We start from the raw sequence: 17,488 nt of genomic DNA on the forward strand, positions 1-17,488 counted from the left end.
CATATGGTGAACACTGGAGCTTATAGGGCCACTGCACTCTCTGGGAAACCCAATGAGAACTATGACAGCAGAGCACGTTGGATTCTTTAGAATGGCAAATCCGCCTAATCTTAAACGCCGAATCTGTCATGTTTAGGCGGACCCACCATTTAGGATTTGATTAATGCCAGACGACATCTCAATGGGACCCAAAATGCACTTTGTAGTTTCTCAGACTATTTGCCATTCACCTTTGCAGAACAGGAAGTTTGACTACTTGGCAGTTTCAGCTGCAGGACAAAAAGGTGTATGTCTAGGGGGGCCAACCATGCCATGGCCCTTGGAAGAGTGCCTAGCTCTAGTTGGTCCCATCCTGTATGAAAGTAATCTTACATGGGTTCTGTAACTCAAAGCAGAGGAACTGCACTGTTAGCAAAGAAGGGTAGGGACAAAGGTGGAACACCAGGCCTTTTTGCTATGCGACAACTCAGCACCAAGATAATGGGCCCTCTTCTATGTACACCAGTCCTGCAGGTAAAATGCTATTTAACTAGTCAAAAGGCACTTTTAGCATGGTTAGAGCCTAACGCTCAGTATGTATTAGGACCATTTAGCCATAAATGTGTCTTTTCTGAAGGACACGGATTACTTACCGGTAGTCCCTTTTCCAGGAGTCATCACGACGGCCCCATTACATATGGAGGTTGCCCTCTGACCCAGGTAGGGACAGGAAGAGTTTAAAAGCACCTCCCTTTCCACCCGTGCTTCAGTGACTTATAAATCATTACGGTGGACAATGTTTACTAAACCAAATTTTACCTTTATTCGGTCATATTTACATTTGAAGAACATAAATTATTCTTAAAGGGGAGGGAACTATGGGCCGTCGTGATGACTCCTGGAAAAGGGACTACCGGTAAGTAATCCGTGTCCTTCCAGAGCGTCATCCCGACGGCCCCATTACATATGGAGTATACCAAATTATACGTGGCCCTAGGGTGGGACTACTGCCTGAAGGACTTTACGTCCGTAACTCAGGTCTTTGTCCGACTGGACGTTAACCCTGTAATGTCGGGTAAATGTATGTATACTCGACCAGGTCGCCGCCTTGCAGATCTGCTCGGCAGACGCCTGGCCTTTTTCTGCCCAAGAGGAGGAAAGAGAGCGAGTGGAGTGAGCTCTAATTTTTCCCGGAGGGTCGAGACCCCTGGCTTTATATGCCTCTTGGATGGCGGTCTTGATCCACCTCGCGATGGTGCTCTTAGTTGCCGTCTTTCCTTTTGCCGGCCCCTGAAATTGAATGAAGAGGTTATTATTTTTACGGAAAGAGCGGGTGGCCTCTAGGTACGCTAGAACAGCTCTCCTAACGTCTAGGTTATGAAATTCTCTCTCTTTCTCGTTACGGGGATTTTGACAGAAGGAGGGCAGAGTGATCGTCTGCTCCCTATGAAATTTTGACACTACCTTCGGAAGGAAGGCTGGGTCTAGTTTGAAGGTAATCCTGTCGTCTTGTATTACCATGTATGGTTCAATACAATGTAATGCTTGCAATTCCCCTATTCTCCGAGCCGATGTTATGGCAACTAAAAGGGTAACTTTTAGTGTGAGCAGCCTCAAGGAGAGTTGTGAGAGGGGTTCGAAGGGGGATTGGCAAAAGCTAGTTAAGACTATATTTAGGTCCCAGGTAGGAAAGGTTTCTCTAACAAAGGGTCGAAGCCGTTCTGCCCCTTTGAGAAACCTACGCACCCAGCGGTGTTCTGCCAAGGGAAAATCTAGATAGGACCCTAGTGCTGCTGTATGGACTTTAAGGGTTCTAGGACTAAGGCCTTTTTCTAGGCCTGCCTGCAAAAATTCCAGGATTACGGGAATGTCAATTCCTGGGATTTTCCCTGGCTCTATTTTACAGAACTCTGTGAATTTTTTCCATATCCTATCGTAGATAGCTATCGTGATAGGTTTACGGCTTTTTGTTAGGGTAGTAATTACATTATGGGAGAGTCCCTTCCCACGCAGTATCATGCTTTCAGCATCCATGCTGCTAGCTTCAATTTCTCGACCCCTGGGTATGTTAGTGGGCCCTGGAGGAGAAGATCTTCTACGGCTGGTAGTAGGAATGGACCCTGGATCGCCAAGGCTTTTAGCAGGGGATACCAGGGCCTTTTGTCCCACATAGGGGCAACTAGTATGACTGACGCCCGGCTGGTTTGGATTTTCCTGAGGGTGCGGGGGATCAGTGGGAAGGGAGGAAAGGCGTAGGCTAGGTCCATGTCCCAGCTTTGGGACAGGGCGTCTACCCCGCGTGGATTGTCTCTGGGGTTCAGCGAGTAAAAGTCCTGGCACTTTGAATTTCTCTTCGTGGCGAACAGGTCTATCTGCGGTTCTCCCCACTGGCAGATTAGTTGGTCGAAGACTCGCTGATTCAGTCCCCATTCTCCTGGATGGATGCTCTGTCTGCTCAGGAAGTCGGCAGCGACGTTTGTGGACCCTTTTAAGTGGATCGCTGAGAGGGACAGCACGTTGGATTCCGCCCAGCGGAGTATCTCTGTTGCCAGTCGTTGCAGGTGCGGGTGTCGCGTTCCCCCCTGGTGACGAACAAATGACAGAGCTGTCATATTATCGGTTAGGATTTTGACATGCCTTCCTTTTATAAGGGGTTCTGCCGCCTGAAGGGCTTCCCAGATTGCCCTTAGTTCTCTGAAATTGGATGAGCGTTTAGCTACTTGGGGGTCCCAAATCCCCTGTAGATTTTGGTCGGCTACTTGGGCTCCCCATCCCGTTTTGCTGGCATCTGTTGTGATGGGTACGGTAGATTCTTGTGACCAAGAGGTACCTTTGCTTAGGTTCCTCTGTGAGGTCCACCAGCGTAGGGACTCTTTGACTCGGACGGACAGGCTCACCTTCTTATCCAGGGATGTCTGCCGTTTGTCCCAGTTGGCAAGGATAAATCCTTGTAATTGCCGGGTATGGGCCTGTGCCCATGGGACTATCTGAATGCAAGCCGTCAGGATGCCCAGCACCTTCATTGTTTCTCTAATGGAAACCGCCGTAGCCTGACAGAAGGATTTTACTCTTTGGGTGAGGTCTTCCTTCCTAGATGATGGAAGCCGGGATTCCTGGATGTGGGAGTCTAGTAATACTCCCAGGTACACCTTTTGTGTACCAGGGTTCAAGTCGGACTTCTGCTTGTTAACTATCCACCCTAAACTGTTTAGGGTGGATAAGACCATGGATAGGTCTATACGCATGGTCTTCTCCGTCCTTGACACCAACAAAAAGTCATCCAGATACGGAAATATGCGGATCTGATTCCGCCTGAAGTAGGCTACCATCTCTATAACGATTTTCGTGAATACCCGAGGGGCGGTGGAGATTCCGAATGGAAGGGCCGTGAATTGGTAATGTTGGATCTTGTCTCCCTCCCGCAGAGCAAACCTCAGGTACTTGTGATGGGCTGCCGTTATTGGGACATGGTAATATGCATCTTTAAGATCTATGGTGCACATTACACTATCTCGATCTATTAGTGGGACGATGGATCTTACTGTTTCCATCTTGAATTTTTTGTACGAGATAAATTGATTTAGGGCTTTAAGATTAAATATAGTCCTAATGGAACCATTCGGTTTTTTTATTAGAAATAGGGGGGAATAGAATCCCTCACCCCTTTCGTAATCGGGGACTTGTGTAATGACCCCTAGGTCCTTAAGTTCCTGAACGCCTTTTATGAGGTTCCCTTGTTCCTGTAGGGACCCCGGGGAGGTTATAAGGAATCTCCTAGGGGGTAGCGAGTGGAATTCAATTTGGTACCCTGCTTCGATTATTCGGAGTACCCAGGGGTTAGACGTTACCCCTTGCCACTGGCTTAGATAGCCCGCTAATCTACCCCCTGTTTGTTCAGGGGAGGGTTGGACTTCCTTACCCCGACCTCCCTTGGGGTACGACCATCTTCCAGTCTTCCCTTTCCCTTTAACTTCGGGAGGAGGCTGGCGCGTCCTCTTCGGGAAGGATGGTTTCCTGAAAGGTTGTCTGTCAGGCAGGGTTTTACTCTTGTCGCCGACTTTTTCCAGGATTTTGTCCAGGACGGGCCCAAACATATATTCCCCTTGGAAGGGGATGGCGCAGAGCTTATTTTTGGATGTAATGTCTGCGGCCCAAGTCTTCAGCCATAGTGCCCTTCTCGCTGAGTTGCTGAGGACTCCGGTTTTTGCCCCGTATCTTACCGTCTCCGCTGATGCGTCAGCCAGGAAGGCGGTAGCCATTTTTAAGAGGGGGAGACAGCTGGCCAACTCCTCTCTGGGGGCCCGATCCTTTATGGAGGCTTCTAGCCTGTTTAGCCAGAGCGCCATGGATCTAGCCACTGAGGTTGAGGCTATGTTAGCCTCGATGGTGAGGGATGTTGCCTCCCAGGCTTTCTTCATTAATCCGTCGATTTTTTTATCCATCGGATCGGATAGCTGGGAGGTGTCCTCGAAGGGCAAGAGGGTCTTCTTGGCCACTTTTGCGATCTGGATGTCCACCTTGGGGGTTTCCCTGTACAGGCGGACGTCCTCGGTAGCGAATGCGAGCCGGTTTCGGATCTCTTTTGGAACAGTGATCCTTTTTTCCGGTTCCTGCCATTCATCTATGATCACTTGCTGCAGCGTCTGGTTGACTGGGAACATGATCTTTCTTCTAGATCGGAGGCCGCCAAACATCTCATCCTGGATTGTTCTCGGCGGGTTATCTTCCTCAATTTGCATTGTTTCCCTCACCGCCTTGATGAGGTGCGCAATGTCGTTTGATGAGAAGTAATATTTCTTCTCGTCTTCTATGGGAACCGGTGGGTCCTCTAATTCCCCTTCGGATAGGAGCTCCAGCGATTCACCGGAGATCGAACTCGCCGACTCGGTCTGTCTAGGTCTTTTAGGGACCCGTGACGGACCTGGCTGGGCCTGGGGAAGGGACGCCATGGAAGCCTGCAGCTCTTCCCTTATCATGCAGCGGATATCGGATTTGAATGCTGCTTTCTCCTCTGCGAGAATTTTCCCCGTGCATCTGTGAAGGCAGAGCAATTCACTGTTATAGCAGTGCAAGCGTTGGATTCAGGAGCATTACTTGCGGTAATACACTCACTCCTCGCATAGGGGTTTTTTATAGCTCTCCTCGAGCCTTTTGTTGCAGAGGACGCATTTTTTCGATTTTTTTCTCGGGTCCATTTTCTTTGGACCCTCCTTATCCATCTACCCATGAAAGTGGGGGAGAGGGGAGACAAGAAAGGGAACATATATGCATCCGCTGTACAAGTGACCATTTGCGCATGTTTTGGCGTATAGCCTACTTACAGTTGGTAGGGTGTCAATCTCTCCCTCACGTGCTGAGCTGTCGCGGGTAGACATACTCACATACACTTGTCTGGCAGTCAGCAGGAACCTCCATGGAGTTTAGCCTGCTTTTATGGGGAGGATTTTCAAATTTGGCGCCATTTCCGGGTTTTCGCCGGTAGCCACGCCCCCTACGTTGTGCGCGTGACGTCAACACGCCGGATGACGTCACCGCTATGCGCCCGAGGTCCAGGGAGGCCGCCGCTGCCGTTCCCCTGCCAGGAGGAACTATCCCATCACAGCAGCGGCGGCCCGAACATGCGATCCGCGCGAGGGAGACCAGCGCTACTGGGCGACTGACGGCTCCGTCGGCAGCGCAGGTCGGGGATGCAGGGACTCTTGAGTGTGCGGCCCCGACCTCTACCCCTCCAGGGGGGCCGCACAGCGTGCGGTAAGTATTTCTTTGCGGTAAGTCTTCTTGCCTCCGCAGCTTCCTATCTCCTGCAGCTCTGGAGCTGCTCCTCTGTCCCACCGTAGGGACAGGAAGACACTGAAGCACGGGTGGAAAGGGAGGTGCTTTTAAACTCTTCCTGTCCCTACCTGGGTCAGAGGGCAACCTCCATATGTAATGGGGCCGTCGGGATGACGCTCTGGAAAGAGGAGTTAACATGCCACCAAGGTCTCCTGCAACACAACTCATGCGGAAATAGAATAGTGTGAAACTCGTATCCCAGCCCCGAGAGCACCCAACCAGCAGCGTGAACAAAAACTCCTATTCTTCAAGGAGAAATGCCTGTGAAGAATTCCACAATGGATATTGTGTAGCATGTTCAGCTATGTGGTGTAGGGGAGGGAGAGATATGCTGTGACTATAGCTTTGACTCAAGTTTTAAACTTGTGACCCCCTCCCCTACCATTGCAAAGTTCAGCCTTGATGCGGCACTGTCCAATGAGTCACGTACCAGTCGCATTTTAAAAAAAGGGTCTCCCAGCTTAGACATTATGCACTCTGACAGTCAATTGCGTTACATTGAAGCTATTAAATGGCTTCAAACTTACCATAAATGACCAGTCTTCCCATGGGCTTCAATAAGTTGTACCCTTTACAAGTGTCAGATCCTCCCAGGGGGTCCAAGACAATGTCTACACCTAGAATATAGAAGACAGACCATCTTTAAGGTGATGGGGACACCAAGGTGCACATAATGAGTTACTACATGGTGGGTGTAAGCTCAACCATCATTTCCAGAAGTTGGCCTGCAGTAGATACTAGAGAATGAATGTGTTGCACCAGCTTCTGACAACTCTGCACAGCACAGAACTAGCCCTTGATAAGAGACACTGCCAGAAGAGTTTACCTTTAGGGGATATCTTCCGAACTTCATCAACGTAATCACTTGTCCTGTAGTCTATTGGGTGAGTAACTCCGCTCTCTTTAAGCGCCTCGTGCTTGGAAGCCGATGCAGTTCCAAATATTGTGACGTCTTTCACGGTTTTACAGAGCTGAATGGCTGCAGTGCCAACTCCGCCTGTTAAGGCAAAAGAAAGAAGTGATCATATTCTTCATATTGTTTAGCGGGTACAGCAACTACATAGCTTTTTGAAGACCTTTTGGCCTGTCGCCAGGTTTTGATCAGTGGGGTCTGGTTGTTGAATCTCCCACCGATCACTGTTCAGAGTGCTCTACCGGCTCCATAGAAAGTATGATCTCATTGCTGTGACCATTAAGCTGCTGAGTGCTTCAGTCCATTTGGTTTGGCAATCAGTGGGGGTCTTAACATGATATGTCATAGTTTGGGTCCAGGTGCTATGTCCAAAGTTATTAAGGTGGTTATACTTTAACCCTTTGCAACCCAATTTTAGATGCAGGGTTTCCTAGGAGGGGGGGGCTCTTTCTGCCATTATACAATGGCACCATCTGCTGGCTAGAGCCAGTACTGCCAGAGAGGCCCCTCGACAACATAGCAGCCAGCAATATATAGTAAGAATACCCTGCTGGACATCTTCCGACAGAGCTGCACAGGCTTCAATCAGAATGTAGGAAGATGACAGTGGATTGGAAAGGGTTCAAGGTGTTGTCTGTGATTACAGAACACCCTTCTCTGTAAATGAGGTTGGGCTGCAATACCAGACAGACTCCATGGACAAGAGGGGCAGAATGTCAATTTTCTAATCCCGTTGTATAAAAATTCCTTATTTACACTTTACAAATCTATAAAAGTTGCATGAAACTAACTTCCCTCAGCGACAGTCAGCACACTTGTCCTCTAAATAAGCTCAATTATAAAAACTGAAGGGTTATTGTCCACATTAAGCCATTTTCTGTAGCTCTGAATGCAAGCAGATATCTGTCCTCTAATGAAATTAGTTCTGCTTTATGCACACGAAAATCAGTTTTATGTCATCTGCTCTATAAATTCCTGGAATTCACATTTTCTTGTAAGAGTGGGTGGAATATACATACATTATGTACGAAAGACAGCAGAGAACCACATTATGTCCCCAGCTGATACTTGGGGGACTGGATGTGATGTACTATAGAATAAGGGGGTAATTAAAGCTTGAGAGGAAGTGGTCAGGAAGTAGAAAAGCTTAGTTAGGCCCCCTGTCCACGGCCGTGACAGAATATCGCCAGCAATATTCCGCTGAGGGTGGGTGGGGGTGTGAGCGCTGATGGGTCACACTGCTGAGACCTTATCTGTTGGATAGGCTCACCGCAGAGAATTGCAGCATGCCACGATTTAGAACTTGTGAGCGGAGAAACACTATGATTCTCTGTTCATGGACGCCGGCACTGCGCTTTCTCCCCCCGTGGACATGTAGCCTTACAGTGTTGCTCATCCTGGGTAATTGGAGCATAAGTCAGGTAATAAAAAAAAAAAAAAAAAAAAAAAGGGATAGGGGATTTGGGGGCGGCACATACCCCACAGAGAGTACTCCTCACAATGGGCTGTAACAGACAATGCAACTCACCTAAGTTGGGACACAGTACTGCCAATGGTCAGGAATCACAGTTTATTAGGGTGGAGCCCTTTTACTAGTGTTCCTATAGGCTTTTGGAATCCATCCTTCACCTTCTACCTAGAATATAGACTGGGGATGGGGGCTAACTGTTGGCACCCAGTTTAACTTAGCAAAAAACAAGTTTGATAACCCAAGAGTGATATTGAAATACAATATCATAATGGGCAAGGACATTTGTGGAGCTTTAAACTAAACAGATATATATATATATATATATATATATATATATATATATATATATAGCAAAAAGCTGCTGCCTAGAGTGGTTAAATGAAAAAGCACAGACAAAAAAATGTTTTTTGCATGGATTTTTTTTTAACTTCTGATGCATTCAGAAAGCCTCATACTAGACTGTAGGAGACCCTGCAATGTAAGCTTCTGTCTTCAAGGGTTCCCAGAACTCATCAGCTGGTCTCAGGAATGCACAAAAGCTCAGCTCCCCCTCCCCTGCTTGAGGTTGTGTAGTTCCGGGTGGATGTGGTTATGCTACACAGCTATCAATCCTTGTGTCATCCTCCGATTACTACTCTGGGATGGTGGAGTATCTGGAGCATTTGGCAGTAAACAGACCAGTAGCTGCTAAGATTTCAGTTTTTTCAGTCTGCAAAACCCAAATTCAAGAAGATCTTCCATTTCCAAAAACCCACTAGATACACCTGTGTACTCGACACACCAGGTTCCCACAATTTCAGCCAATGTTTTTCTGTACATTCAGATTTAATTTTATTCTTTGTTTAGGCAAAATGCTAAATGCAGAACTCTGCTGATTGCTGTTAGAGCAAGTGCATTGTGGGAATTGTTACAGTTGGAGCTTAGATGTTAGATCACATGAGTGTCTGGAGAGCACAAACCACATACACAGCTTCCAAGAAGAAAGCAGCAGACGGTTTAAAGGAGTTTTCATGGAGTTCTTTATATCAATGCCAGGCTGCTCTGGCCACCTTACATCACCCCAATAGCCCAATTTCAAACCTGTAACGTGTACACTTCCTCCCATTCACCCACTGTGCCCTGCGATCTGGGCATTTGCAGCCTAGTACAGACTGAGCACATAGATGTAGTAAGGTTTACCTTAAGACTTAAGATATTACCATCTTGGCACAAAGCTGTTGGAAGGCAAATTATCTTAAGGCATAAACACACACGGTTAAGCTGTGCTAGATCTGCTCTAGAGGAGCAACCAGTCAGTTTGTAGATGCACAGCGGGGGACAAGAGGAAGTTACAACTTTAAACTCTGCACCCCTTTAACAATTACTTTAGGCTGTGGAGATGGTCCAAGGTGGCCGTCTTCAGTTTTGGACAAGCTCCAGTCGTTCTCCAGGACAAAAGGACATTATAGTGTTCTACTTCAAAAGGCTGTGGCTCCGGCTCTAGCAACACGTTTTTTGTGTCATTTCAGACAAGGTTCTTGGCTTTAAGAGACCAGCAGCGGCTTACCTCACAGAAGCAGAGCCACAGCCATTTGAGCTAGGAATCCCGAATTTACAGCCGCCACTTTTCAGTGGGTGTGTAGAGCAGAGAGGAAGGACAAGCAGCAGAGCAGGTTTAATTCTCTGGTATATCTCCCTGTACCAGAAGCATATTTGCTCTTCTCATGTTTATTCTCCCAGAAAAAGAGTTTAAACAGGAAAAAAAAAAAACTCCAACTTGTTTAATCACTCCCTTATACTGTTTAACTTGTCATGGGTCAGCAAAAACTGTACCATCTGCAATCTTTCCTCTTACAGAAGGCTTTAACATTGAAAAACAAAGACCTACACATAATTAGCATCACACCCATAACCTGTACTAGAAAATATTTTTACTACACTGAAAAATAAGACACCAAAAAGTGGTGAAAAGTTTTTCCATGCTCCAAAGCAACAGTAAATAAAATAGTAAAGTTATTCAGTACATTATAATGCACCCAAAATGCTATAATTAAAAAAAAAAAAAAAAAAAAAAAAAAAAAAAAAGAACTCGTCACAAAGTACGTGAGATTCAGCTACACTGACTTACCTATTCCTCCCCTGTCAGTCTGCTTGCCACATCTTCTAGCTACTCCAGTCATGCATGCGTGCTGTCTCGCCACAAGTTTTCACATTGTCGCGAGACAGCACGCATGTGCAATCTCAGCAATAGCTTGGCATTCCCTACTAGAGAACGCTACGTCACTAGTGACAAACTACATTCTTCGTCACAGGAAGACTCGACCGACTGGAGGCGACATGACCCGGGAGACTGCAGGAGATTGGTGAGAAGATGCTGTAAGGAGACTGCCTGGGGAGGAATAGGCAAGTACAGCCTTAAAGGATTAAACACTAGATATGTCATTGGAGGGGGTTAGAAATGCACTAAGAGGGGGTTGTCCAATTGTAAACTATGGATTCCCTATCCTTATAGATCAGCTGATTAAAATGGGTGTTCTTATCAGTTGTTTGCCAAAGCCAGAAAGCAGGCAGCTCTGTTCTTACCGTAGTGGCCAAGCATTGCAGGCCGTCCGCTTCCTGCAGATATCTGCCCAGTGCACTGGCCCATCAAATAGCCGATTAGTGTGTATAGGCAGGGGGTAAGGGGGGAGGGTATGGTGGTCTGAGCAATAGACCACTGCCGATCTATTGATGACCCAAACCCTTCTGGAGATTTACACTTAAATATGACTGTTAGGGAATTAAGGGTCAAGATACACATTTATAGCCAACAGCTTGCCCTAACATTTCCACATATGCAGATCCACGAATTTACCATAATGCTTTGCAAGTGATTTTTCAAGAAATAAATTCCAAATGTACTGAAGACAATTGGCACAATTTAAATGACATGTTCCCCTTTGGAGAGCCATTTTTAATGGTTTAGAGCCGTCAAGAGGATTAACTTTGCACCATTGCCTTGATTAAACAAGTCTTCCCTTCACTTAAGTTTGGATGTCTTTGTATTCAGATTTGCTTTTCCTGTACAATACTTGAACTTAAACAGGAAGTAGCAGAACTGGACAGGAAGACCGATCATTTACATGCAGGAAAGGGAAAGGAAGCACGTTAACCACTCACCATTAAATAAAGAGCAGGAAGTGGTGTCAGTAGGAATGCTCCATTATAAGCTACCATTAAAGGATGTCAGCTTTTATTTTGTTGCACACTTTCAGAGTGGTTGAAACAAAGAAACCAACGAGAATCACACATCCCTGGTTGGTGATCAATTATTACCATTTCCTGCTGATTTTCAAGGCTGCCCAAGATTACATCCACCCATTGCAGATGTGCGAGGTACACTTTGCACCAGAGCCTAGATGAGGCTCATAATCCCTTCTGATGCTTACCTGCTGCCATGTGAATGAGGATACTCTGTTTTGGTCTAAGGTTCCCGAAGTGGAATATAATCATATAGGCAGTCATGTAGTTTATCAGCAGAGCAGCACCTTCTTCAAAGCTCATCCCTTCAGGCATGATGAAGGTGCGGTTGGCTGGCACAGTGACCAGTTCTTGCCATAAACCATATCGGCTCACGACCATCACCTTATCTCCAACCTGGAGGGAAAAAAAAAAAAAAAAGGGATTAAAAGGAGGGACAGAATACAATCAAAGCTTTGTATGTTTCTAGCACCAATTTTATCCTGCATTACTACATTAAAGATGGCCAGAAGTGGGTAGCAGATGACTTTTGAACCACCACCAGCTTGTCCTCCATCTTCAGGTTGACTGCCTCAGTCTAGATAAAGACCTATAGTATCAATTTTGTAAGACTATCCCAACATGTCGGTTGGCTATAAACTGGGCTGTTGGTGCACAAGTATTCCAAGAGGCGTTGTGGTACCTCAGACTAAATAGATCAAAGCACCAAAGCCAAATATTGCATGGATTGGCTTTGGAATTCCTGTTTCAGTTAACCTCATGAGCAGCACCACAAGCTGGAGATTGAAGAGGATGAATGACAACGTTGTCAGTTGTAAAGACAACAGCAGTTTCCTAAACTAAAAGCTACTTTTATAAATGGGCCAACTATTGTCCGAATTGCTCGAAAACCAAATTCAAATGCTAGTCGCTCAGCGTAAACAAGGCCACCAACAGTGACACGAATGACAAGTTGCTAGTTTCAGCTTCACGCAAATTTGTATTGAGATGCCTTCTATGAATAATATCTTGGCAAATTAATAAACATTCATCGCTCTGTAAAAAGAAACTCAATACATCAACGACTTTGTTGTTGCATGAATGTACCTTAAAGTGGTTATGGAAGCCTTTGTGCATGACAAAAAAGAAAAAGACTTGTTGATCTTTTTTGCATTATTTTTTCCTTATGCATTTAGAAAGCCTCATACTTTGCTTGCAGGTTCTCTTCTACATTCAACTGGCTGGATGAAAGGAAGGGGGTTGTTTCCAGCATTTAGCTGGTCTTTCATGAGCATGCACAAGCTCAGATCCCAGTTTCCTCTCCTCTGAGGCTGTGTAACAGCCACACCCACTCAATACTACACAGCTATCTTATTCCGAGTAGCTGCTGTTCTCCCTCACTGCTAAGGAGAGAAAAGTCACCCAAGTTACAGCCCTCTGTAATAGGGGGCTCTATCTGTCCTGTCCTCCTGGTGTCATCCATCATCCACCAGCACTGTCATACAGCTGTGTGATTGCTGTTTAACAGGGAAGCAACTAATTAAGTGGAATGGCAGTGAATGCATAAGGCTGGGTTCACATGCGGAGTAAATCCTGCATCAATCTCGCGGAATGACCGCAATATTTCTGCGGCAGAAATGCAGCACCAAAACTTAAGCCGCTTTAAAACAATGCCGAACAGCGCAAAATTGACATGCCGCGGCTTTGAATTCTGCACTGCATTTCAGTTTTAGCGCGGCTTGGCCATAACAGCTTCACTGCAGAAATTCCGTCCCGTGTGAGCCCAGCCCAAGACTTTAGTCCTTTAGGCTGCATGCACACAGGCGGGTTGGATTCTGCATATGGAATCTGATCCTGGCAGCAGTGGCATCCGTGTGTACCCAGTTTTTTTCTTTCTGTACTGGTGATGGTCTGCACAGCTCGCAGTTGGACATGCGCAGTACAGATTTTTCTTCCTTTTAAAACTCCTGCTTTTCCCAGAGTCCACAGCCTGTCCACAATATCAATTGCAGATGGGCCATGGGTTGGACGACTTCCATGGAAGCAGTCCGTGCGGAATCTGCAGGAAAATTGGGCATGCTGCGATTTTTCATCTGCAAGCTGAAACTGCAATTGGCTTCTGCTCGTGAGCATGTAGAATCACTTTAGCATTGCATGCTATGGGTGGTATTTGCTGCGTTATCCGGAGGCGGTCGCCAGTTCCGGGTTCCACAATTCAAAACCGCCTGTGTGCATTGACCCTTAAGGCCCATTTACAAAGGATGAATGTCAGGCAAATGATGCCCGACACCCATACTGCTGCACAGGAGCGAGTATCGCTGGCTCTGACAGTGGCCACCCGGGACGCTGGAGGAGCTTCCACTCCTTGATCTCCCCCACCCTCTCAATTCACTTTACACAGAGGCCGTTCAGTGTTAACAGCAGCCGTTCAGTACTGAACGGCTGCTGTTAAGTGAATGGAGAGGGCTGGGGGAGTGGAAGGAGTGGAAGCTCCTCCAGCTGCGAGCCAACGATACTCGCTCCTGTGCAGCAGCACAAGAGCCAGTACATGTGAGGATGTCAGGCATAGTTTGCCCGACATTCATTATGTGTAAATAGGGCTTTATGTGCTTGAATTGCCTTCCAAGGCACTGCAAACTAAACTAAAGCAAAATTTTAGTGAAAACCGAATTACAAAAAGTCTTCATTTCCAAAAACACTTTAAATATACAACCTTAAAGCTATGTTTGATTTCAAAGTGTCATGTATACCCTTGCCGAGGTTACAAGCTTGGGCCCCCCCACTCCTGAATAAAAAGCATTCCCTGCTCACTGAAATGGGTTATATTCTCAGTATACACCACGTCAAGTGTGGTAAACACAAAGTCAACATGCAACAGGTGAAGTGTGGTCCAACGTCACGCTTTCACTCCATCTACTTACAGCTTCTAGTGGTTAGACATCTGTTGGTAATTCTGTATTATATAACTACCTACTGAGTCGGCTTATTCCACGTGTCCTTTCCCTCCCTCCCCCAGTTCTCATATAAACATCTGATGTTGGCCGTTATGCAGCTGACCCCCACTGATACATGCGGACATGTTAGTTTGTCTGCCATTGGCGGCTACATTTTTTTCCTCAAGGTCAGCATCATGGATGAATGTACAGTCTTGATGTACCATGATACATTGGATCAGGGCTTTGCTTCCAACTAGTTGACTGAATTCAGACGGCCGGGTAGGATTCCAACTGCGAGAATTCTTGCAACGGGATGCAACCCATGCAGTGACTTGTGACTTATCTGTCCCGCGTCTATGCCCTGCGGTTGTGCCGGCTGGCGTGACAGCAATGACGCGGCAGTGCAAGACTGAAATAGGACATGCCATGATGGTTACTGCGTGAGTTTTCATACAGTCAAATCGTGGCTGTCTGCGTAAAATTGCATAAACTAATGCAATCCTATTGTAGTGTGCAACGGCGAGAGTTCTGTGTGAAATCTGGCCATGGAACTTCCACCAGTTTGCATTCAGCCTACAGTGATTTGGGCAACAAGACCACATACCCCTTGAGCAGCTCCTCCTGGACACCTCCATTCGATTCCCAATTTTAACCTCCCCTTTAACAAGTCACATAAGCAGAAGTATGGCAATTCTCTAAAGTAACATTTTTGAAAGTTTAAACCTTTTTGAAAGTTTAAACCTTTCAAATTGCAGAAGTCCTGCTGGCTCAGCATTTCATCAGCCACCTATTAAACCCTACACTGCAAAATCCACATGCCAAAAATAGTAGAAAAACCACAAAATGATGTAACTGGGCTGTAAGAGTGCAGTCACTGGTGGGGAGGAAAGGAGGGAGCATCTGACAGCTACACTCACCAATAGCCATCTGTACACTTGGATGTCACAAGGGTTAATAGGGCACGCTGTGCCAAAGGAACTCAAATACAATGTCAGGAGTTTTGGGCCGGAAACGAAGAGATCATGTGCTGGCAGACTAAAATGTAACTGAACTGCCACATCTGAGGACTGCAGTGAGAAGTCACAAGTACTGTATAAGTGAAAACCAGTGATGTCAACTGAAGAGTGGAGGATGCCCCAAAGACACAAGTCATAAGCCCGAGTCAGTAAAGGCAGCTGGGGGCCAGTAGTCCACTACTACACAGCCGGTCACTGACTAGTCTAAAGATCATGAACATTTGGTTCGTTTTGGTCTTCTCTTCATTACATATGAAAGTGTAAAGTCTACATACAGATGTAACATTTTATTAATTTCAGTCTTCTGCAAGTGCTTACCCAACAGAAGATCTAATGGCAAGAGTATTAAAGATAACTTTGTGCTACATCTGCGTTGCACCTTATAGGTTTGTGTTTTAGAGTCAACTGCACTAAGATTTGGGTCATTACCAAGTTGTCGAGATCCACCTTGGCCAAGACCTGAGCAGCACTTTTGCATTCAACATCCATACAGCATTGATTTTGGCCTGCAGTGAATGAGATGTTCTGCATGTCATCATGGCCCATTTCATTCTGTTGTCAACTCCATGCTGGATATGGCTAGTGAAAAAACACTCCATGCTAGATATGGACAATGAAGGCATAAGCTAAGAAGCATGCTAGAATGCCTGGCCACAGTGAAAGGCCATTTTGGATTTTAAAAGTTGACCCAGGGCTCTAGAGCACCAAAAATGGTCACCAAGCTTTAAGCAAATTGTGGCAAGACTTCATTCCCCCACCCCCACCTTACAGCCATCCTCTGGCTTTATAGGTTAAAAACCCTACATCTAGCAGATGTGCTGCATGCTAGACAGGTCTGTTAGATTAGCTCCACATGAATCCTGTGCTGGATATATCTACCAGGACACGATCCTCACTTTAGGGGTGTAGATACCCCGTTTCCCCAAAAACAAGCCCAAGCAGCACTACATTTAAAAATGTTTTTTTTTTTTTTTATTATTATTACTGAGCAGGCTCGATCCAGGACCCTCCCACTGCTCTCTGAAGCACTTCTTGTAGTCTTTGGCTGCCCACAGAAGATCACTTTCTAGTTACGGGATTCATAAATCCCACCTCCAGGAAGCGATTGTCCTGATTGGGTCATCGAGCCCTACATCGCTTGGCTGAGCAGTGTTCAAGAACTAATGCGATTGGCTGAGCAGTCAAAGAACCAGTCACAGCCTTCATGTTGGAGGCGGGATTTGAGTTGACTAGTCAATGCTGCAACTCAGCCAATTCTTAAATCCTGCCTAGACAATGCGATGGTTGTGATTGGTTCTTTAAATGCTGCTTAGCCAATCAATGCAGCACTCGATGAACCAATGGCTGTGATTGGTTCAAGAAAGCACTGCATCAATTGGCTCTCGTGTGCTTCTAAGCCAACCAGAGCCATTGATTCTTGGAGACTGGATTTATGACTCCTGTAACCAGAAAGTAAACTTCTGTGGGTGGCAGAGGACTGCAAGAAGAGAGCAGCAGGAGCGGCCTGGACCAAGCCTGCTAGGCAAGTATAAGGCACTCCGAAAATAAGACTTAGATTAGCTTTTTTGCCCCTAAATAGGCTCCAAGACTGTCTTTTTTTTGGAAGGGGGGGGGGGGGCGCAGTAATTGGGAGGAGAGCTTTGAATAATGTGTAGTTTATACTGAGTGCTCTGATGTGCTGTTTATTCTACAGAAAAAAAATTACATAATTAAATCTGAAAACTAAATCCAACTCCCATATTTTCCAGTTTGGAGTCAGTGGCTGCTAGGTATTTAGTAGGGAGCCGTTACTATTAACCCTTCAGACCAACAGTTTCTTCTGAATCTTGGAGTTGTTTAGACAGTATACTCCATGAAGTTCTACTAAATTGTTTACTACAGGACCACTTCTGAGGCCCTTAGACTTGGAGCTAGATAGAGGAGAGGACGTTGCATAGCCAAATTAACTCAACAGCAATTAATTCAGAGGGTGAGAGTTTCCATTTGCAGAATGCTCTGAAGCCAAGTCCTGATGTAACATTCCCCCTCCCATGTAAACAGAGCAAGGAAACTGGGATTTACGATGCAGAGGTTAGAGTAAAGCGCTTGGGTTACTTGCGTTCAAGCTGCAGAAAAATAACCCAACTCGGGGCTTAATACAAAG

At 46.1% G+C, this 17,488-nt stretch overlaps 1 protein-coding gene across 1 annotated transcript in view; it reads right to left on the reverse strand.

The window, feature by feature from the left end:
- Positions 1–17,488, reverse strand: part of VAT1 (vesicle amine transport 1) — a 51,593-nt gene that overhangs the window by 10,026 nt on the left and 24,079 nt on the right. The window contains exons 2-4 of the mRNA XM_066587167.1: positions 11,603–11,810; positions 6,638–6,808; positions 6,339–6,428 (exon numbers count right to left, since the gene is read on the reverse strand). Coding sequence (XP_066443264.1) covers positions 6,339–6,428; positions 6,638–6,808; positions 11,603–11,810 — 469 coding nt within the window. The remainder of the gene's footprint in view (positions 1–6,338; positions 6,429–6,637; positions 6,809–11,602; positions 11,811–17,488) is intronic.

This window comes from Eleutherodactylus coqui, chromosome 13, assembly GCF_035609145.1.
Source record: "Eleutherodactylus coqui strain aEleCoq1 chromosome 13, aEleCoq1.hap1, whole genome shotgun sequence".
Taxonomy (NCBI): domain Eukaryota; kingdom Metazoa; phylum Chordata; class Amphibia; order Anura; family Eleutherodactylidae; genus Eleutherodactylus; species Eleutherodactylus coqui.